The following is a 22,184-nucleotide window of genomic DNA, read 5'->3' on the forward strand; positions in this document are numbered from 1 at the left end:
TTTGCTAGCCTGAAGCTGGTACTTATTTAACTCTGAAAATATTACCCACATAAAATTCTTGCCTGTGTTCTTAAATCTCCAGTAGATATTAATTTAAAATGTTGATAAGATGTATCAAAATACTCTACCTGACTGTAGTTTGTCTTGTTCTGTTTGGCCTGTAGAATATCTGGTGTGTCTGGCATCACATGGACCTGAGTTTTATCCTTCTCCCAGGCCTCGGTATAAGCATGCTATGGACAGAAAGTTACATCAGATGTGTTAATATAAATGACAAAAGATGGTTCTTCCAGGGTTTTCACCCTTCCATTTGGATATGGATGAGTAAAAAGGTGAAGGTGCTAACTCAGATTTATTTTAGGAATTAATGATCTAATCCAAAATCAGCTGAATTATTGTCCAGTTCTTCTAATGAAACCAAACTATCAAGATTTTCAGGACCAGTCATTTTTATGTAAGAATGGGAAGAATAGAGGTTTGAGAAAAATGAGAAAATATTTCTTTAAGTAAAGCTGTTTCATTGAGAAAAAAAGATGAAAAAAGATGAACCTGTGACAGTTGTTTTTCCCAGAGGAACGCTGCCACTTATAGGTGTGACAGAGATTTACAGAGTGATTATTGGAATGGATGAGATGTGAATGCCTTGCCCGGCTTTTCCCCTAAATACTCACTTTGTTCATGATATTTGCATTTTGCTTGGCCAGGACCAGGTCCATGGCATCGTTCTGTTTGGTGAAGCGGAACATGCTGGGGTGCTGGCGGTACTTCCGATCGCTCGCAATCTCCGTGGCTTTCTTGGACTTCTCCACATCCAGAGAACCAATGGGACTCCAACCAATCCCCCTGAACCACTCCTTGTAATCCTGCTTGTACTCATTCTGCCAAACAGGACACAAAAGCAAAGTTGACAATGTACAATCAGCTCATACAGAATAAACCAGTTTTTTCCAAAACACTGCTGTGATGGAAAAACAAAAGCCACAAAAAGGAGACAGCTCATAAAAAATAATCCTGTCCTTTCCAAACTGCAGCCACGATGTGAAAACAAAAGTCACAAGTAGGAAACTTACATCACTTTGGATCTGATTCATGTTTCTGTACAGCTCCAGACTCATTGCATCTGGCAGGAGCATGTACTGGTGGATCAGGCGTTTGTAGTTGGTGTTGGTGACACGGTCTTGGGCCTCCTTGGCTGCCACCACGCTGAGGGCATCAGAAGGTGTCTGGTAATGAGTCTTGCTCGCCTCATAGGCCTTCTTGTACTCCCTGTCCGACTGCATCTTGGCCACTTGCATGCAATGCACGAGTTTGGGATCATCCTGGAGGCTGCGGAAGCCAACGAGTTTCCCCTTGTCTTTCTCATACCCTATTTTGTATTTATACTGGAAGAGAACAGAAAGTGAGACTTTGATCCATTTAGATTTGAAATTAAGGAAAAAAATTCTTCGTTATGAGGATGCTGAGGCCCTGGCACAGGGGGCCCAGAGAAGCTGTGGCTGCCCCTGGATCCCTGGAAGTGACCAAGGCCAGTTGGAGCACCCTGGAATAGTGGAAGCTGTCCCTACCCATTTTTTCTCCCAAGAACTTACATCACTGGCAATATCCCTGGAAGCTTTGGCAGCTTTGACAGGAATAGCATCAGCCCTGAGATCATATCCTTTCTTCCTGGTTTCTTCAAATGAAGATCTGTACATTTTCTGCAACAGGAAAAATAAGCATCTTTTAAAAAAGCAAAAATTTACGTGTTTCCCACATGATAATATTGGTGAAAAAGTTACACCTATGAGGATGTCTTCTTAAAAAATAAAAAGAGATAAAAATGTCTATTTCTGCCCACATTGCAGATGTGCATAATTACAAGCAATACTTTATTTAGCATATGCAGATTTAACAAGTGTTTACCAAAACCAGTGCATAATGTCATCTTTTACCAAAAATACAGGTGCCACCTACATTTTGAACCTTGTACAAAACTTTGTGCATGGGGAAATAGAATAATCAATAATAAAATAATAAATACAGCAACAAACGTGAACTCGAAGTACTCGAAGTCTACTGTATTTTGTTAGCAACTGTTAAATTTTAATGGTCTGCATGAACACTTCACAACCTGACTGTAAACATGGCTTTCTCTTGGCAATTCTGGGTATCTAATTTTGGGGAAGGAAGCAGGGAAAAGGAAAATTAATAGGTTTTGTAAAATTACTACAGGTTAGCAAGGTGAGATTTTGCATGATCTCATCTCACTTATTCCTAATAAAAAAAATAAGAGCAAGGTCACAGCCCTACAAACAAACAATACTCACTTCACTTAAATTGAATGCATTTGCTTTTGCTAAAACAATCTGTGGAATATCTGGGGTGATGTGAATTTTCTTTTTGTCTTCTTCCCAGGCTTGTTTGTACTTGTGCTGGAAGGATAAAAATAAATTAGAGATTTCAACACCTGTTGTTATTATTAAATAAAACAATTTAAAATACTATTTTCCACTTGAAATCCCAACTGCCTTGACAATGATGTGTTACTACCACCAGAGCAACATTTATCTTTTTATTTTAGCACTTTAAGCACATACATTAGCTACAAAATAAAATCATGTTTTCTAAAGCTCTGCATACAATAGCGTTGACTATTAAATCACATGTAGATTGTTGCCCACTTCTGAAATGAATTCTGATGAGCCCTTTCTTACCTCATCCATGATTTTGGCATTATTTAAAGCCAAGACCATGTTCATGGAATCCATAGGAACAGAGTACTTCAACTTGTCTGGATGCTGGCGATATTTCTTCTCACTCACAATTTCCATGGCTTTTTTGTTCTTCTCAGCTTCCAGGGAGCCCAGTGGGAGCCACCCAACGCCCTTCATAGTTTCATCATACTCTGCTTTGTATTGATTCTGCATGCAGAAAGTAGATAAAAAACAGTATGAAGCATAAAATAGTTCATGAATTTGGAAGTAGAAGATAAAATGTATTAAGGAAAAGTGAAGCTTTTCCTGTCTTGGTCTGGACAATAACTATTGCTCCTGAAGAGCCTGGCGGAGGAAATATTCATAAAATTGCTTATTTCTAAGCTCAAATTAATTAATGAAATATTTCAGAGACTAGGAAAAATAAAACTGCTGCAATTGTTTAAAAACTTGTATAATTTACTACATTTTCATAGACACCTGGCCTAATGTGACTAACAAAATAATACTATTTATCTTACAGTGTTTTTTCATAAACTAAGCATCTTTCTACACAATGCAGAGGCTGAAGAACCTCTTACTTACATCACTTTGTAACTGCATCATGTTTTTGGCCAATTCAATGCTCATAGCATCTGGCAGCACATTGTAGGTGTGGATTAAGTTCTTGTAGTTCGCATTTGTAGCCACTTCCTGAGCTTTCTTGGCTGCCACCACACTGACCATGTCAACTGGAGTGTGGAAGTTAGTCTTGGCCTTCTCATAACCCTTTTTGTACTCCCTGTCAGACTGCATCTTGGCCACCTGCATGAAGTGCACCAGCTTGGGGTCGTCCTCCAGGCTGCGGAAGCCGATGTGCTTCCCTTTGGCCTTCTCGTAGGCCAGTTTGTATTTATACTGAGACAGGAAAGAGAAAGAACAGCAAAAGCATCCGTTAAAAAATGAAACATTAAGCTCTGTTTTATCACTGAAAAAAACAGATCACAAGATCTCAGGTTCAGTCATCAAATTTAAATAAAGCCATGGAGTGGTATGACACAACCAGACTCACATCGCTCGCAATGTCCCTGGAGCTCTTGGCTGCTTTTATTGGAAGTGCATCTGGCTGCAAGTCATAACCCTTCTTCTTGTCCTCCTCCCATCCAGATTTGTAAAGTTTCTAAGTTCAGATGAAAGAGAACAGGTGTCATGAAGGCAGAACTCTGAAGTTAAATATTTTCAAATGAGACATTAAAATGACAGTGAGGCACTGGAGGCCCATGGTGAGCACAGCAACTCACATCACTCATGGTCATCTGGTTCACTTTGCACTGCAGGATTTCTGGGGTGTCTGGCATCACATGAATGCTGGTCTTCTCTTTGTTCCACTTATCTGTGTACAGCCTCTGCAATTACAAAGGAATTGCTAGCACTGAAAAGGTACTGAACTCATAAAATAAGAGTTTGCTTTTGTTCTGCTTGTTTGCTATAAATAGTAATTCCTAGAAATTTTATTAGCACCAGAAATAGCCTTCACAGAGCTGCTGAGGACCAACATTATCTTCCTCCTTTCTTTAATATTGTAAGAAATTTGCAAAGTATGTTTTGATAATTAATAAATATTGAAGCTGGAAATTTCCAATCTGTGTTTTTTCCCTGCATTAATGGGAAGCAGAATGCATTTTCACAGACATTCTTTCCATGGAAAACAAGGAATAAGGATCAGTGGTGTCCTGGATAACTAGAGACAAGAGTAAAAACCTCCACTTTCCAGGAAACTTGTACAAAATGAACAGAATTGCAGGTTTTCTGCAGTTCACTTATAGTGAATACGTCCTACAGAAAAAGGATTATCAAAGCACTCTAAATCTGGAGAAGAATTCTTTAATCTTTAGAAACAGAAAATGAAACTCCCTTAGTTATGAGCAGTCAGAGGCTCACCACGACCTCTCAGTGCCCAGTCTTAAGGAACTACCACACCCACTGGAAATTTTAATAATTGCAGAGCGAATGCACCTTGCCCCACAACTTTACAGGACAAAGACCCAAACTTGGATCAATCCAACAACTTCCCACCTTGTTCATGGTCTTGGCATTTTGCTTTGCCAGCACTTGGTCCATGGCATCTGTGGGGATGGAGAACTTGAGCTGGTCGGGATGCTGGCGGTATTTCTTCTCACTGAGAATCTCCGTGGCTTTCTTGGCCTTTTCTACATCCAGTGACTGAATTGGGACCCAGCCAACTCCTTTCAGCCAGTTATTGAAGTCAGATTTGTAGAGATTCTTTTAAAAAATAAACAAGAAAAACACAGCGAGGCAAGAAAAATGAGTGTCTATGCACATAAAACAGGTAAAGCCTAAAAACTTCCCCTGGACATTCATTTTTTGAGAGGCAATTTAGATTTAATTAACATTTAAGTATGATAGAGTCAGTACTTAAATAAAATCACAGTAATTAAAATCTTACTACAAAAATACATCAGTTAGTAAAACATGCTCATTTTCTGGGAATATGCCAAATATGGATAGATATTAAAAAAGTGATTACATGCTAGGTAAGTTTCCTAGAACTTAATTGCTGCACATAATTCGGATAATGTTTGGAAAATAAATGGCTCCAGACCAGTCACTTGCATCCCAACCCACTGTTAATCCAATATAATATATATTGGATTATATAAATTTATTTTTTAGCCTTAAAGCATCAATGATGTCACACAGTCACGACAAGAATTAAAAATGGAGCTGATTCTTGATGACATACATCACTCTGAAGCTGCATCACATTTTTGGAGAGCTCCAGGTTCACAGCATCAGGCAGGAGGGTGTAATTGTGAATTGGCTGCTTGTAGCCAGTGTTTGTCACCGCTTCCTGGGCCTTCTTGGCAGCTGTCACGCTGAACATATCCAGAGGAGCGTGATATTTGGTCTTGGTGACTTCATAATCCTTCTTGTATTCCCGATCCGACTGGATTTTGGCCACGTTCATGTAGTGAACAAGTTTGGGATCATCCTGCAGGCTGCGGTACCCGACCTGTTTGCCTTTGTCTTTCTCATAGGATTCCTTGTACTTGTACTAGAGACAAAGGAAAACCAGCTTTACCCACTTGGGGAAGGGAAAACACACTCTGGATGGGTTTGGAACACTGAGTTTCAAAGTATTAATGCTGCAGTTCAACCTAGAACCTCGTAATTGGTGTTTACAACAGCACAGGATTATTTAGGTCAAAAATGAAGAGGACTATTGGATTTTTCAGCTTGTCCTGACACCTGGTACATATCTCAACCCACACCTGCAGCTACAAGCCCTCCCTCACCATTGTCATTGATGTAGGCTTGCAGCTCCCAGGGATATTCAGCTTCTAATTAAGACTGTGATGATAATAATAAATTACTGAACAATCACCAAACAATCCAATATCCCAATATTCAGTTGGGGATGTTTAAGAGAGGAATGAAGAGTCGCTTGTAACCTTTTGCTAAAGCAGGAATACAGGTCTCCAGCACAGGTAAATAATAATAAATAATGAAATGCAGGAGGGGTATGTGTTCCACTGGATGTAAATCCTACTTACATCACTTGCAATATTCCGAGAAGCTTTAGCAGCAATAATTGGAATGGCATCTGGCTTCAGATCATAGCCTTTGGAAAGGGTTTTCTTCCAGTCTGCTTTGTAGTTAGCCTTGGAGGAAAAAAAGGGAGGAGTTTGCAGTGTCAGGAATAGCAATTCTAAGAAAGAGTTTAAGCCCATGTTCTTATTACAGGAATTAAAATACCCTGTTTTGTCCATGTAATCTCATGGAAAAATGCTAACCTGTACACAAACTACAGTTCTATTACAATAAATAAATCTACTGCAAAGATGATCGTGAATGCCACAAGCATTTTTACACTTTTTATTTAGAACAACGCTATCAGTGGCATTTTTGGTCTTTCTTAAGCAAAACCCTTTTTCATTTGAACTTTCAGCAATTTTTTCCTGTTAGCTTCAAACTCAGCCTTTGTGCTCCAAAGGAACTAGAGAAAACAGCCTAAATGGATTTTTTTTTTATCAGTCTGGCCAGACTACTAAAATTCAAGGCTGTTAAGGGAGATGTCCGTTTTTATCTCATTCCTGGAAAGCTGATAATGCCACCAAAAAAATTAACATCACAAAGGCAAAAAAAGTGATACCATCAGTGGAGAGCTTCATGGTGTTGAAATTCAAAATGTACTCACATCACTGATGTTGTAGGCATTTACTCTTGCCTGAATGAACTGGGGCACATCAGGAGGGAGGTGGTACTTGTGAATAATTTCTTCCCCTTTGGATTTATACAATATCTGCAAAGAAAAACAAAGGAAGATATTTAGCAGCCGAATTTATAGACTGTGAATTGAAAAACTATTTTAAAAAAGTCTGATTTCCAGGTGATGTTCTGCTGGAATAAAATTGTGAATACACACAGACACCTACACAATTATTTCAGGAGTGCTCTTAAAGCTGGAGGATGAAGTGAAGGTGGGCACAGGGCAGAAATTTGGAATGTCAGAGTGTTACCAAAGTTTACTTACATCACTCAGCTGTTTGCTGTTGATCTCTGCTTGCTTCTGTACTGGAGAGTCAGTCACTGAAGTGAATTTGGTTTGATCAGGATGCTTTTTGTAGGTGTACTGAAAGAAGATTAAAAAATATTTGTAGAAAACGCATATAAAGTATTTTCCAAGTGTTGATAAAATAAATAAAATTATTAATAAATTAAGTACTTTTAAGGTATTAATTTGAAAAAACATTGATTTAAGCAGGTGAATGCTTGAGGTTCATTCTTCATTTTGGTACTACTGCTCTCATTTTATGGGTTTACATGTTATAAAAAGCATTGTGCTATATCTTTTTTGATCACTAGATGTCACAAAAGGCCCTAAAATAGAGATGAAAATGTTTTTTTTTAAAAAAAAACCACATATGGCAATGAGGCCAAACTGATAGCATCAATGATCAGAATCATTGATGTTACCAGGGATCTCTCAATTAATTTTTCTGTGGTGAACAACTGCTGCCCTGTACTCACATCTTTACATTGCTCCAACTTCTTGATTGCTTCATACTCTTGAGTTATGGTCTGAGGGAAGTAGCACTTTGTCTTTTCCTCTTCATAATCTGCTTTGTAATTTTTCTAGGAACAAGAGCAACATTCAGTAAGGAACCACAACCGAGCTTTGTCTGAACTGCCAGAGTGACGGGGAAAACAGAACGATTGCCACACTCACATCACTTTTCATAGCTTCAACCTTCATGCAGTGGATTTGATGTGGGTCCTCAAAGCTGCCCAAGTAGTGCCCCAAAATATTCTTCTGATATGCATCTTTATATTTAACCTGCCAAAATAACCACGAGTTGAGAGGCAGAAGGAATCAAGAGGTTAAGCACTGAAGGACAAGCCCCAAGTGGAACACCTACGTCACTGAAGTTCTTCAGAGCAGCATCAGTCTGGAATTTGGGTGTCTCACAGTAATTCATCTTGTTTCCTCTGGACTGTTCATAGGCTTCTTTGTATAATTTCTGCAAATCAAATAATACCAGGTCACGCAGGAGATTTCACTGCAAGTCACCCCCACCACGTTAAAAATGACAAGAGTAAAGCAGAGAAATGGTTCCAAAGAAAAGCTTTCTCACAGGACTGAGAAACAGATGGCACTGTTTTCCTAGTGGTTTTCAAAAATAACTTTTTTTAGGTTTGTAAGGGAAGACAGAAAGGTCTGGCTAATGGTTTTTGGACTTCTGACACTGAGAAATATTCAATCTCTTCTCATACAAATAAAAGAGTAATTGAGAAGACCGTTACAGTGAATAACCAGAATATAATATAAAAATATTATATAAAAGCACCAAATGCATTACCATTATTAGCTGAAATTCCTTAAAACAGCAAGGGAAGAACTGTCCTCTTGTGATTCATTATCCACAAGGACCTAAATGAACTATCCACTAATTAGCCATCCATGTGCCACTGCTGTTGCTACACCCATCTGTGGACAATTCCTTCTTTACCTGAATTGTTCTGGCTGGTGCTATCTCATTACAAATATGGGTCTACAAAACTAAAAATACTACAAAGGAGAAGCTTTGTGAAGAAATGCAGAGTGTAGTTTCTGGTACATGACTGAAAATGATGTAGCTGCACATTGATAATACTCACATCACTCAGAATATTTCCTGCTGTTTTTAATTGCTTCAGCAATGGGTTCTCTGTAGCAGGGAGCACATTATAATCTGAAATAGCCTTTTTCTTCTCATAGTCTGCTCTGTATTTGAACTTGAAAGAATAAAAATTAAAAAAAGAGGTTTTAAAAATCAGTATTGAAAGCCAAATGCTCACTAACCTGTGTGATTGCCCAGAGCAGCTGTGGCTGCCCCATCCCTGGCAGTGTCCCAGGCACAGTTGGATGGGACTTGGAGCACCCTGGGACAGTGGAAGTTGTCCCTGGCCATGGCAGGGGTGGCACTGGGTGGCCTTTAAGGTCCCTTCCCACCCAAACCATCCTGTGATGTGAATAATTTCTATGATATAATCTTCAACTTTCCATGAAAAATGCCCCTGTTATTTAACTTATGGTGGCCAAGGACCATGAAAGGTCTTGCCAAAACAATGCCAGCACAAACTTGTGGGAGTTCAGAACTGTTCCCAGGCTGAGCAGGTGGCACTCAGCTCCCTCACCTTGCTGATGTTTTCTGAAGCTCGTTTGTTGGCTTCGTATTCTGGAGTTTCAGTCTGCATGAAGTAGATTTGGTCTTTCATGTTTTCAAAGTCTTCCTGGTATTTCCTCTGTTAGGAACAGGGACAGACAGAAAACAACATATTAATTACATTTAATTGTAAATTAGACACCTACAACAGGGATTATTTAGGAAATAAGCAGTGCCACAAATGGAGCCTCAGTATTTCCAAATGAACATAAACAAGGATGAAACTGTTGAAGATTTTCTGCAGGATTCACTCACCATACTTAGATTTTCTGCATTCATTTTTGCAACTGCCACATCATAGCACGGAGTTTGACTCCACTTGCCTTTGATTTTGTTTTTATAGTCATCATGGTAAACAACCTATAAGGAAACAAAACAATAAAATTGAATTTCCAAGACACAGTTCCATTTTCACCTGACAGATTCATTTTCCAAAGCTGTCTTTTTAAAGCTGCTTCATATTTGATGCCTGCCTTATAACTATTTTAGCAGGTATGGCAAAAAACACCTTAAATATGATTTGGCCAAACCATTTCAGTGTTATTTCCCTTAGTACCTTCCCTGGCCTAAAAAGGATAAATAAATCATCTCTAACATATTCCTTTAGTTCTGTTTTCTCCCTGGTCACATAATATCAGGATATTGCCCATTAAGTCAGAATTTCCTGGGATTGCTGCTGGTTATAAGCAAACCCTTTTAATTACCTGGTATTTGTGATTTCCATTATTTATCCAAGCTCACAGAAAGCAAGTATTAAACGTTTAAAGAGTGTTTCCAACAACAAAACACCTGCCTGAGTTTTTACTCAGTGTTCCAGGGGCATTTTCAGTCACAAGTGCATTACTTACCATAAAAATTAAAGTTACTCCAATGCTTTTTTAACATTGCTGAAGAACATATATGCCATAAATAATCTTTTTTTTTTAATCTATATTTTATAGTTTTGGAGATACCTACAAAGCCTATTATTCTATTAATTTCAAAGAATTATGGTACTGATCCTTTTTTTTACATATTGTAAAATTTTCTTGATGACAATTTAGCTTTTAAGCTATGGAAATATAAGATACAAGAAAATTTCTCAAAATTAATTATTGTACCTTACAAGCAGTTTCAAAGTGGTTTCTTCACCATGAGTGAATACTGCAATTCTCTAATCTTAAAATGTAGATAATTTTCAATACACAATAAAATATTTTTTTTAAAAAAAGAAGAATAATAGCTAAATTCTGAATGGAATTAAAACCCTACATCTTGCATTACAAGATTATGCAACTTTTTCCCAATTTCTCCAGCAAAAATTGGTGTTCCAGTGTGTTTTTCCTTTTCCTTAGGTCCCTTTTTGCCTCTCTGTCTGCAGGAGTGGGGTTTGGGCAGAGGTTCCACTCACATCACTCAGCTGCCGTGACACCTTCTTGGCCTGTTCCACATCAGGGGGGTCTGGCAGAGAGGTGAATTTTGCTTTCCTTTCATCGTGCCCCTTTTTGTAGACAATCTGAAAGGATGGAAGAAATAAACATTTATTTGAGGATCCCAGCATTGAACTCTGCTACCACCACATTAACAAAAGGAGTTCTGCCCACAGGAATTCTTTAATCTGTGTGGTACCAGGGAACTTCTGGTATTTCAGTGATGCAAAATTCACTGAAATATTCATGTGAGAGCAGCGACCCCCTGTTGAAGAGTTCTGTATATCTAAATATCAACAAATCCCAGTCCCACCAATCCCTGACTTTTCTTATCACTGTTTTTGGCACATTTACAGACCCACAAGAGTGAACTGGACTTGGAGACAACCCTGAGAGTTTCTGCATTTGGGGAGTTACTCAAGGTCTTCTTGCTGATTTAATAAATCAATTCTTTTATTCATTCCTAACCCAGCATCAAATTGCCAATGGATTTATACTCCAATATGCTCTACTTTGTACTCTAGTATCAAGTACATATTTTTCTATGAAGTATCATAAATTACTATCAGAGCTTACTTAACACACTTTTATTTTCTGTTCCACTGTGCAGCTTTTTATATCTAATCAAAGTCCATGGCAAGTCCCAGGCTACACCACAACCCAACAGCCTTTGGTACCCACATGCAAATCCCTGCTTTGATACTCACATCACTCAGAGTCTTCTGAGCCTGCGCCACCCTTCTGAGCTCTGGACTGTCATTGTAGGGATAAAACAATGTTTTGTCTGCATCCCAGTCTTCAGTATAGAGTTTCTACAAGAAAAATGCCAGAATGCTCATTATGAATTCATTTCTGGCTTTGAAAGCTCATTTTACTTCAGCTGCTTAGATCTGTGGTTAGCTTTCCTTACCTTGCTGAACATTGCTGTGTTTTTTATTGCGTTCACAAGCTCTGGAGCATCAGGGGGAAGCAGGTACTTGTCCTTATTCTCCTCCCAGTTCTGTTTATATAATACCTGGAAGGAAAGATCAGCAAGTTGGTCACTCTATCACTAAAAAAATATTTACTTCTGTAAATAAACTTTAATTTTTTTTTTTTAATCAAAGACTCAGAGCAGTAACATCTGAAGAGAGCAACTGGAAATATTTAACATTATATTTATATTTGCCTTACCAACTTCTCTGCTATCCCTCCTGTGTTTCTAAACTGTTGCATAAACGTTGTTTTGGCACCCTGAGCTCAAAACTTTGTTCTTGTCAGTAACCTCAGGATCCACCAGTGCTGGAAAGTCAGCAGTCACTCACCTTGCTCACTTGCTGTGACACTTTCTTGGCATGTTCTATATCCATGGCCTTTTCATCCACATGACAAATGGTTCTGGCAATTCCCCCAGCCATGCGGTATTTAACCTGGAGCACAACAAAACTCATTGATTCCACAGCAAAACTGACTCTGATGGGTTTTTTTTAAAAATCCAGAATAATGACATTTTCACCCTTCATATAAACAGCCAGAACCTGGATGAACCTAGAAATGCAGTTGCCACCCACCTCACTGAGCTGGTCCTGCACTTTCTTGATCCTCCGGATTTCTGGGGTATCGACTGTGGAAGCATACGGCTTTCCTTTTTCTTTTCTGAATTTTTCCTTGTACTTGTTCTGGAAGGAAATAATGATAAAAAATAATTAAGACATATCCCTGAGCTCTGGCAGAACTGTATTAGCAATTATTGCCACATTTATCTGGTTAGGACAGGAATTTGGGACAGATTGTTCAATAATATAAACTAAAATTATTCAACTACATTTGCACCTCTGCTTATTTCAGCCAACTGAGTTTATTCCATCTGACACAACAAGAAAAAAATCCATCTCTAACTTGGATCACATCTAATTTATCATATTTTCCCCACGAGCTTAGTATTGATAAACCCAGATATCTACAATATAACAATCAAACAACCCCTGTAAAACATTTTTAAAGCTGGTGTTCCTCAAGAAATAAGAGGCATGGGACAACCAACCTCGCTGAATAAGTCCTTCATTTTATTGCTGTGTTCCAGGTAAGGTGTCAGAAACTTGGATGGGTCCACTTTTGTCCGGATTGTCTTCTTCCTGATGGGAGGGGCTGCATCCTCCACGGAGGGCTGGGTGTGCTCAGCTGTGTAGGTGGTGGTTGTGGTGGTCTCAGGGACTGAGTACTCTGTGCTGATGGTCTCAGTGATCTCAGTGACCACCTGGATATCAAAAAAAAAATAATCGATAATCACTTGTTTTATAGCTGCAAAAGTTTGTTATCTTAAGTGTTTTTCACTGCCCTGAGCTGGGTGTGCTCTGCTGTGCAGGTGGTGGTTGTGGTGGCCTCAAGGACTGAGTATCATCTGTGCTGATGGTCTCAGTGACCACCTGGAGATTTAAAAAATTAAATAATCACTTGTTTTATAGCTGTAAAAGTTCATTAGGATAAGAGTTTTCACTGCCCTGAGCTGGGTGTGCTCAGCTGTGTAGGTGTCTGTGGTGGTCTCAAGGCCTTAGTAGCCTGTGCTGATGGTCTCAGTGACCACCTGGAGAGTTAAAAAATTTAATAACACTTGTTTAATAGCTGTAAAGGTTCATTAGGATACATGTTTTTCACCCCCCTGAGATGGTGAAAGGGTGCTCTGCTCTCTTCCAGATCCACATGGAGACAGAAAATCAGGGACACTTTTCCTACTGGGATCACCATTGTGCTCTGTATATATCACCCACCCTAAAAAAAACCCACAAGGAATGAAATTCCCTGGCTGGTTCCTGCATCAAACTCATGGAATTATTCTCCAGAGGGTCTGGGAGAGTGGGGCTCCAGCTGCCTCTGCTTTTACATGAATAATTTCCAATCAGTTTAAATGTTTTATACACTTTCTTATCAACATAGCCATGCTGCAAGGAGTAATTTTAATACTAAGATTCTAATGAAAAGCATCTAAAAGTAATTATCACAACTAGAAAACGTGCTCCAAAACCATCCAAATAAGTGTCAGGTTTTATTTTGTATCAATTAGCTTTATAAAAAATTGCCTTTATAAAGGAATTCATGAAGGTCAGAGTTCTGAGAGTTATTTGCATCAATGAGACAGAGCTGAAAATGTACCAAGAATTAATAACTTCTGTTTCTGCAGAAGCCCATGCCATAAAGAATATTTCATGGTAACACTGCAGAGAATTGGGTTACAGCTGTTTCAGAGGTAGAATTTCAAATTATGGCAATCACTCCTTGGTGATCCAAATATTTGTTACCAGTGACATGACGAAAACTCTGCAAAAGTGTAATTTTTCAGTGAAATTACACAAGGTGAAGGAAACAGAACTGATACATGTAAACTGATCTTAGATCATCACACAGCAGGGACTTGAAGCAAAAATAAAGCATTGAGCAGCAATTGTTCACTGGTATTTTGTGTTTACTGTGAAAAATTAAACTTCAGAATACAAAAGGCTGCTAATTTAGTGTTTCATGTTAATTACATGCATTTATGTGCTACATGCAGCATGACAGGGACCCTTACCTCGTGTGGCTCACCCTCCTCAATAACTGTCTCCTCAATGTAGTACTTTGAAAAAAAAGAGAGAAAAACATCATTGTTAGGCCAGATCAGCAAACTGTAGCTTCTGTGAAGCTGTTTTAAAACACATTTCTGGAGAAACAGGATTTTAGTTCACAGGTGCTTATGGAGTCATTTAGTAACTCTGAATATCTGTTCAAATTCTGCATTAATGATTGGAATTTTATTCCATAAATTCCCCAACTAATAATCATCCAAATAATCAATGAGAGATTGTTATCTAATTTTACCCACAAGAGGATTTTCTGCCTCTTGTGGGTAAAACTAGATAACAGGGAAGACATTGATGACCACATTAAAAGAATCAGCATTTAAACCCCAGGATTTTCCTGGTTTTTATTTGGTGACACTCATGACTGCTGTCCTCAGGGCTGCTCCTGCAAGGACACAAATAATTTCTGGCTGCCAGTTAAACTTTGTTGCTGATCACAACTCTGAGCCTGCTGATTTTCCCCCCATTTTACTGCCGATTATCCCCCCCTAATTTATAATCTCATAAATTTGGGGATAAAATCACAACGGGAGATGTCCCTAGAGCAGACCAGGTACACAACCTTCACTGGTCTCCCTTTGTGCAGCAGCTGTGATTTCATTATAAAAATTAATGAGGTTCGTCAGCCATAGATTGCTCTTGATAACTCAGAGCTCACTTCTCCACATGACCTTCATGTGTTTAAAAATAGCTTCTGAAAGGGATTTGATCCACAGCCTTCCCAAAGAACAAAGTGAGGCTGACCAGCTTGTAGCTCCCTGGATCTTCCGTCTTGCCTTTCTTGAAGACCAAATCCAGCTGAACATTGCCCATGGATGTAGGAACGGAGTTTGTAAGGTTTTAAATCTTTACGTTTCTGCCAAGTTTTCTGCTCCTGCTTCCACCTTCCGTATATCTATTTTTCTTGTGTCATTTTCCTCAGTCAAGAGCTCTGTGTTCCTCCACTCCACCCTTCTGCTCTTTGATTTCTGCACTTTGGGCTGAGCTGTGTGCTCAAGGGAAATCAGGCTGGAGAATCACCCAACGACCCTGGCAGCCTTTGCTGTTTCCCATGGGATTTTCCCCGAGCAGCCCCAATTCTGCTCTTCCAAACTCTGGGATAATTCCATTTATTTTGCTCACTGCTCCCTGTATCTTCAGCTCCATTGTCCCGTGGTCACTGCAGCCCTTGATCTTTGCATTTTCTACCAGTTCTGCCTTGTTTGTGAGCGCCACATCCAGTGGAGCATCTTTTCCAGCCGGGACAAGAGTTGGGAAAGGATCTGGAGCCTCAAGAGCGCCTGAGGGAGCTGGGAATGGGCTCAGCCTGGAGAAAAGGAGGCTCAGGCGGGCCCTTCCGGCTCTGCACAAGTCCCTGACAGGAGGTGCAGCCAGATCGGGCTTTGCTCCCAGAGAATAATCGACAGGACAATGGGAAACAGCCCCAGGTTGTGCCAGGGGAGGTTTTTGTTGAACAATTTTTTAAAACTTTATTTCCCGGCCGCCACTTCCCGGCCGCGGCCGCGCGGTGGCGCCGTCCCTCGGAAATGGCGGCCGCGCTGAGGGGACCGCCGGGGCCTGCGCCTCCCGCACCTGCCCCGCTCAGAAATGACGGGAAAAAAACTTTAAAAAACATTGCTGCACGAACAGCACCCGCTGTCTGCGGGGTGTGCTTCAACTGCACTAAGAGTAAATGGAAAAATGCCGGGTTTATGTTGGAAAGTCTCCTCTGAGCGGTCATTGCTTGGGGTCGCTTGCCACAGCTGTGGGAACAGAAAACCTTTTGAACCTAAAAAAATCGTCATTAAAATTTAAGCCCCTTTCTGAGAGCTTTTCCTCAAAGTTAGTTCAAGGGACCAAGCCGTACTTTCCAAGCTGTGATGTACTGGGCTGTTCTGAGGTGATTTCCATGCTGGGCCCACCTTTAACAACACCTTCCACAAACCTCCCACAAAACCTTCCTCAAAACCTTCCTCAAACTTTCTACAAAACCATCCACAAACTTTCTACGAAACCTTTCACAAACTTCCTCAAAATCATCCACAAAAAACCTCCCATAATCTTTCTACAAAACTTTCCACAAAATCCTCTGCAAAACCTTCCACAAGCTTTCCACAAAACCTTCCACAAACCTCCCTGTGAAACCTTCCACAAGCTTTCCACAAAAACTTCCACAAACCCCCCTGTGAAACCTTCCACAAGCTTTCCACAAAAACTTCCACAAACCCCCCTGTGAAACCTTCCACAAGCTTTCTCCAAAACCTTCCCAAAAACCTCGAGTGACTTGGCAGCAAATGTTTGTAGCACTCACTGTGGATTTTTGCACATCCCAAGACAGCTACAATGCCAAGTAATGGCTCAGAATTCCAGAGAAAGTTTTAAAATAGCATTTTAAAATCTTTGGTGATGCCTTAGCCACTCAATATTCAACAATCATGTCCTTCTCTTTCAGAAGGTGAATTTCTGATAGGTTTAAATTCTTGGATTGATGCAGGAATTAAGAAAATTCTGGAAAGGCTCAAAATGGTACTGGATGCTGTTATTCCTGTTTTATTTAGCATCTCACCACAAGTATCCCAAGGGAAGTGACTAAAGCAGTGTCTCCTCAGCCCAAGGGATGTGGTTACAGCAAGGTGGTCATTGAAAATTAAAAACAAAGGATGAAATGGGGCTGTGTGAACAAAAAGCCCAAAATATCATAACTCCTGCTGGAATAAATAAACAATGAGAGCAAATAAATATCCATTACAGAGAGCACACAATGCACAGGAAACATAAAGGCGATTACAAGTAATGTGGGAATAAGGAATTTAATGAAGGGTTGGTGTCATTGTAGCTAGGTAGTAAAATGTCTTTAAAATCGACTTTATGACTGCTGACACCTATTTTGCAAAATGCATTTAACTACTTTGACTGGCAAATCATTTGGTTTTACTTCATTCACCATTTGAAATATATAAAGCTGGCAGTGCCCTCACACCACCTGAAATCAACAGTCCAGTGAACACAGTGTGGTGGCAATGAGTTGTAGGATGTTAACATTTATACCCCTCTTCTTCTCCTCAAACACCGAGTGATTTTTTTACAAGACTTTGTATTTTTCACAACACATAAGGTAATTTCAGAGTAGCAGCAATGCAACAAGTAAGAGCACACTGTTAATTTCGTGTACTGCTTCAATAACAGAGTCGTTCCCATGGCTCCTGCAGTAGGTTGCTCAGTTCCTGGGGAATTTTTTATTCAGTTTCCTGAGTTTAAATTACTTACTGGCAAATTAATGGAGACAGAATCATGGAATCACAGAATGCCTTGGGCTGGAAGGGACCTTAAAGATCCTCTATTCCACCCCCTACCATGGGCAGGGACGCTTCCCGCTATCCCAAGGGGCTCCAACTGGCCTTGGACACTTGCAGGGATCCAGGACCAGCGACAGCTTCTCTGGGCACCCTGTGCCAGGGCCTGCCCACCTTCACAGGGAAGGATTCCTTCCTGATACCTAATTTAAATCTACCCTCTGACAGCTTAAAGTCCTCCCCCTTGTCCTGTCCCTTAAACCTGACTCCATCTCTGCAATGTCTCAGGTGAAATTGGTTTGTGGTGGCACAAAGGTGCTGCATTTCTGCAGAGGCAGGGCTAGAAAGGGGCTTCCAAAGCCATCTTCGCCCATGGATTGGGTGACAGAGGGCAAGCCAGCAGGGAAAAGAGCTGGCCCAGTGCATCTATAATTACGCAGGGAGTAATCAGAAAACCTCGCACTGATGAGTGTGGGATGGTTCCAGTCCTTATTTAAACTGAGAAACTATGACAGGAACCAGGAGACTTTGCTCCTCCGAGAGCAACTGTTGTTGTTGTTGTTGTTTTAGTGATGAAACCATTTAATAGATATCTAATCATCCCTAATCTCCAGAGAGCAAACAGCAACCTCTGCTCCTGAGCAGCATCTCAGTAAGGTGATTAATGCATTCAGTCACAAGGCAGGAAACAAACATTTCTACTCTCACATTTTCTTCTTACCTCCACAACTTCCTCATATTCTTCTTCCTCCATTCTGAGGGTTTGCTTCTGTCTCTCCCCCACTCACTGGTCACACAGCAGGTGAAAATGTGAATAAACAGTATTAGTCCATGACTGAAAGCACCATGAGAAGGTACAGGTAAAGCTCATAAAACACTTGGGGTCATGGTTAGTAACTAGTCAGACCCTAAATAAAGTTGGGATCTGGCATTACTTGGACTGTTATGGAAAAAACATTGGATTGAGTTTCAAACATACTGATATAAATTACAATTCTGGACAAATACCTCATTCCAGTTATAACACCAATACGGGATCCAATGAAAATAAAATAAAAAAGATAAAGACGAGATCTCTTGAAACATGATGTGATATTTTCATTACAACAGAATTATATGAAGCATTTTTCTTCTCTCTGTGACTATTCTACACAATTTCATTATATCATTCAAACTCCTGTTTGAGTGGGAGATTTATATTCTACTAATTTCATTCATAAGTAAGAGCATAATGTAGAAAAATATTGTAAATATTTTTTTCAGTGACCTTAGGTTAATGAGGCAATTTCTGTCTTCCCAGCATCAGCCTACAGAGATGCTCTGGGGTTGGGTTTTTTTTCAGCTCTTGTGGGTTTTTTCTCTCTGTTTCTTCAGACCTGGAAAAGATGAAAATCCATAGAGTTGGCTGAAGTACAAAGCACAGATTAGTGGCAGACCCTTTGAACTAATTAATTAACACACTGATTTCGCTGTGAGGCAAAGCTACAATTTTCCACCAGAGTCTGCAGCCCTGTTTCTAATGTTGGGAGGGGATGAGGCTTTGGAACAGCTGCTCCTGAGTCCAGGGATATTTGCCGTGTAAGCTAATCCTGCCAACTGACGGGGCACTTGGGCTGAGCTGGCTAAACTGCAATTCCTTCTGAGGCAAGGGAAGTCAAGTCATGCAGGTTAAATATAGGAACACAGAATACTGGCCCTTTTTAGTCCCAACGGGCTGAGAAAAATGGCCAAAAATTAACTGGGAAAACCATGTTGATAACTATTAAAATAAGTTAAGAATAACTCAAATAACGAGGGACAAGTCACGTGAAGCATTAGGCAGAGGTGTATGAATAAGCTGGAGAAGTGGGGTTTGCATATAAACACAACCTCTTCAACCTGTCACTGTTACAACCTTCAGCCACATTTCCAAACCCCATCCCAGGTCTTTTCCTCCTCCTCCAACCCACAGCCAGTTATTCAGACAGAAAAACTGACTTCCATGGGCAAAGCACAACAAGGATTCCCAAAAAACTACAGGATGGGGAAGCAGCTCAAGATCCTCTTCTAAGGAGAAGAAGTGAAATGCATTTAAAATGTCCTTACCAGCGACATCCAGTAAATATCCTTTGGAGCAAAGGCTCTCCAGTCTTCCCTCCTGAGCAGCACTGGGCGAGAGCGAGGGGCTTTGGTGGCTCCTGGTGACGTGTGTGGCCCACACAGCCAATCTGGCTCCAGCCCGCTCGAGTTTCAGCCCTAAATATACCCGGTGACCCCGAGGGAGGGCACCTGTTCTCAGCAGCATCAGGGGCTGGGAGCTGGGCACCTCCGTGCTCCTCAGGAAACCCAAAACACAGCAGAGCTCGCAGGGCTCGGGGAGGTGGAGCCCCAGGCAAACCCAAGGGGTGCTCCAATGGAATAAATCGTAATTAGCAGAGATGATAATAACATTGAATTTCAGTTGATGGAGGCAATTTCATTCCTATGATGTGCCTGAATAAACACCATCCAAATTTAAGAACTTCTGCACTTGAGGAGTCCACACTGCAAACTAAACTTTAGTATAAACACGTCTCTAATTTCACCCTGTAAGGACACCTGAAGCGCTTTTTCACCTTGATGCGAATTGTGTGTCAATGCTTTTATCACTTATGAAATGTTTGCTAGCTGATCACACAGACCCAGGAACATGTGAAAAGCGACTGCTTGCAGGGAAGGAGCCCAACAAAGAGCCACCATCCCTGGTGAAGGAAGTCCAAGAAGAGTTGATAAACAGATTAAGTGACAGGGGAGCAACCCTGGTATTTTGGAAGGTCAGGAATGCCGTGATGTATGAAGCAGAAGCAGGGTGATGATAACAGATGTGACTTCTTGGGGGATGACTCGGCTGACAAACAGAGTTGACTTTGGTTCTTCAAGGAGGTGCATTCAAAAGCCAATATCAACAATGATCCCTTTCCACGTGCTAGATCACATTATTCAATAAATGGTTCTCAGGAGCCCTTGAGAGACATCTTTAACTCTTTCCAGAAGTTCATATTTATATCCAGATGAAATATCATATCTCATTCACTTCTGCCAAGTATTTTAGACTCTGCCCAGAGCTGCAGACCCCTCCCTGTCTCCTTTGGCCAAGCCATTTTCAATTACTCTGCATTTTGCTTTACTAGGCAGTCCTTCCCCTTTTAATCTGATTTCTGTTTATTTAACTTTCTTAACCTCTTTTGAAAATGCCTTGAAATTAGCACAGCATGTTGTTGGAGCCTCTGGAGAGCAACCTCAGCGTAGCCTGCTGCTCTTTGCTCCTGATCCTCTGTGTGTGCACTCCAGAAATAACTCAAAGGCCCCTTTTCCTCCCAAGAGCTGCTTCTCAATTGATTGGATGGCAAACATCTTCATTATCAATAACAAACCTTAATGGAGCGAAGGGCCAGCTTTCCTTATTGAACACCTAATTCATTATTGTCATTCCTGCTCAATCCTGAAAGCTCCTGCAAAGAATTTCTCCCTCAGTGATACTGTGCAAGCCCTGTGTTGCTGGAACACACCTTCAGCTTTTACACTGCTGTTTGACATCTTGCTTAGAAAGACACAAAACAAGGCTGAAATTACACGCAGGACAGCAGCACCACATTTTCTGCCACTGAAATGCAGATGTCTTTAGTGTGGCACATCTTCAGGGCTGGAAAAAAGCATGGAATAACCCATGGAAATTACAGGAGGGGGCTGAGAACAAAAGGATTTTTGGTGAAATGAAAAGTTAGGCTGAACGTAAGATTTTTGTTCTGCCATCAGAGCAGGAAGAGGGGAGGAGGGTGCTCTTGGGTCACTTGAGAAAATATTTCAATTCCTGCATTTTGTGGCTTTGCTCCTTCAGCTCCAAATCTCAAGGAACAGCTGTGAGAAAGCTGTGGCCATTGTGTGGGCAAGGAGAATCCCAGGATCCCTGAGGCTGGAAAAGCCCTCTCAGCCCATGGAGTCCCAGCTGTGCCCATGCCCACCTTGTCCCCAGCCCAGAGCCCTGAGTGCCACCTCCAGAATTCCTGGGACACCTGCAGGGATGGGCACTGCAAACCTCCCTGTTCCTAACATGTATGAGGTAAAGGGAATACCAATGGTTGATCATTCCTTTTTTCTTTTAAATTGCTTTGTTGTGAAAATTTATGTCTGACTCTGATTCCTGATGGAATAGTCACAAAACCATAGAATCACTAATGCTGGAAAAGACCTCCAAGATCATCAAGTCCAGCTTTTGACTTTGTTGAGGAAATACTTGACTTTCTGGGGGACAAATATTTCAAAAGCATTAACTGTGCCCTAGGTGGAGCCTGGCAGCTCTGCCCCAGGTTAACACCCCAGGCTGGATTTATCCATGGCACATAAATGAGCACGTGCTCAGCAGTTCTGAGCTAAAGACAGCCAGCTGTAAAACTACTTGGGCAGAAAAAAAGGGTGGTTTTGCCTTTCAATCACAAAGATCTAAAGCAAAAAATATTTTCTTGTACTTAACATATTTAAATATGAGTTCAGT

General features: G+C 40.6%; 1 protein-coding gene across 1 annotated transcript in view; it reads right to left on the reverse strand.

Moving 5' to 3' along the window:
• The window catches only part of NEB (nebulin), a 99,914-nt gene extending 81,486 nt beyond the window's left edge, over positions 1-18,428 (reverse strand). The window contains exons 1-28 of the mRNA XM_077181866.1: positions 18,396-18,428; positions 14,354-14,398; positions 12,833-13,045; positions 12,360-12,467; positions 12,114-12,218; positions 11,720-11,824; positions 11,517-11,621; positions 10,791-10,895; positions 9,656-9,760; positions 9,372-9,479; positions 8,853-8,969; positions 8,114-8,215; positions 7,924-8,031; positions 7,725-7,829; positions 7,228-7,326; positions 6,892-6,996; positions 6,248-6,355; positions 5,437-5,748; positions 4,749-4,955; positions 3,974-4,078; positions 3,745-3,852; positions 3,279-3,590; positions 2,694-2,900; positions 2,307-2,411; positions 1,590-1,697; positions 1,071-1,382; positions 672-878; positions 129-233 (exon numbers count right to left, since the gene is read on the reverse strand). Coding sequence (XP_077037981.1) covers positions 129-233; positions 672-878; positions 1,071-1,382; positions 1,590-1,697; positions 2,307-2,411; positions 2,694-2,900; positions 3,279-3,590; positions 3,745-3,852; positions 3,974-4,078; positions 4,749-4,955; positions 5,437-5,748; positions 6,248-6,355; positions 6,892-6,996; positions 7,228-7,326; positions 7,725-7,829; positions 7,924-8,031; positions 8,114-8,215; positions 8,853-8,969; positions 9,372-9,479; positions 9,656-9,760; positions 10,791-10,895; positions 11,517-11,621; positions 11,720-11,824; positions 12,114-12,218; positions 12,360-12,467; positions 12,833-13,045; positions 14,354-14,398; positions 18,396-18,428 — 3,864 coding nt within the window. The remainder of the gene's footprint in view (positions 1-128; positions 234-671; positions 879-1,070; positions 1,383-1,589; positions 1,698-2,306; positions 2,412-2,693; positions 2,901-3,278; positions 3,591-3,744; positions 3,853-3,973; positions 4,079-4,748; positions 4,956-5,436; positions 5,749-6,247; positions 6,356-6,891; positions 6,997-7,227; positions 7,327-7,724; positions 7,830-7,923; positions 8,032-8,113; positions 8,216-8,852; positions 8,970-9,371; positions 9,480-9,655; positions 9,761-10,790; positions 10,896-11,516; positions 11,622-11,719; positions 11,825-12,113; positions 12,219-12,359; positions 12,468-12,832; positions 13,046-14,353; positions 14,399-18,395) is intronic.
• Between the last annotated feature and the right edge of the window lie 3,756 nt (positions 18,429-22,184).

This window comes from Agelaius phoeniceus, chromosome 7, assembly GCF_051311805.1.
Source record: "Agelaius phoeniceus isolate bAgePho1 chromosome 7, bAgePho1.hap1, whole genome shotgun sequence".
In the NCBI taxonomy this organism is placed as follows: Eukaryota; Metazoa; Chordata; class Aves; order Passeriformes; family Icteridae; genus Agelaius; species Agelaius phoeniceus.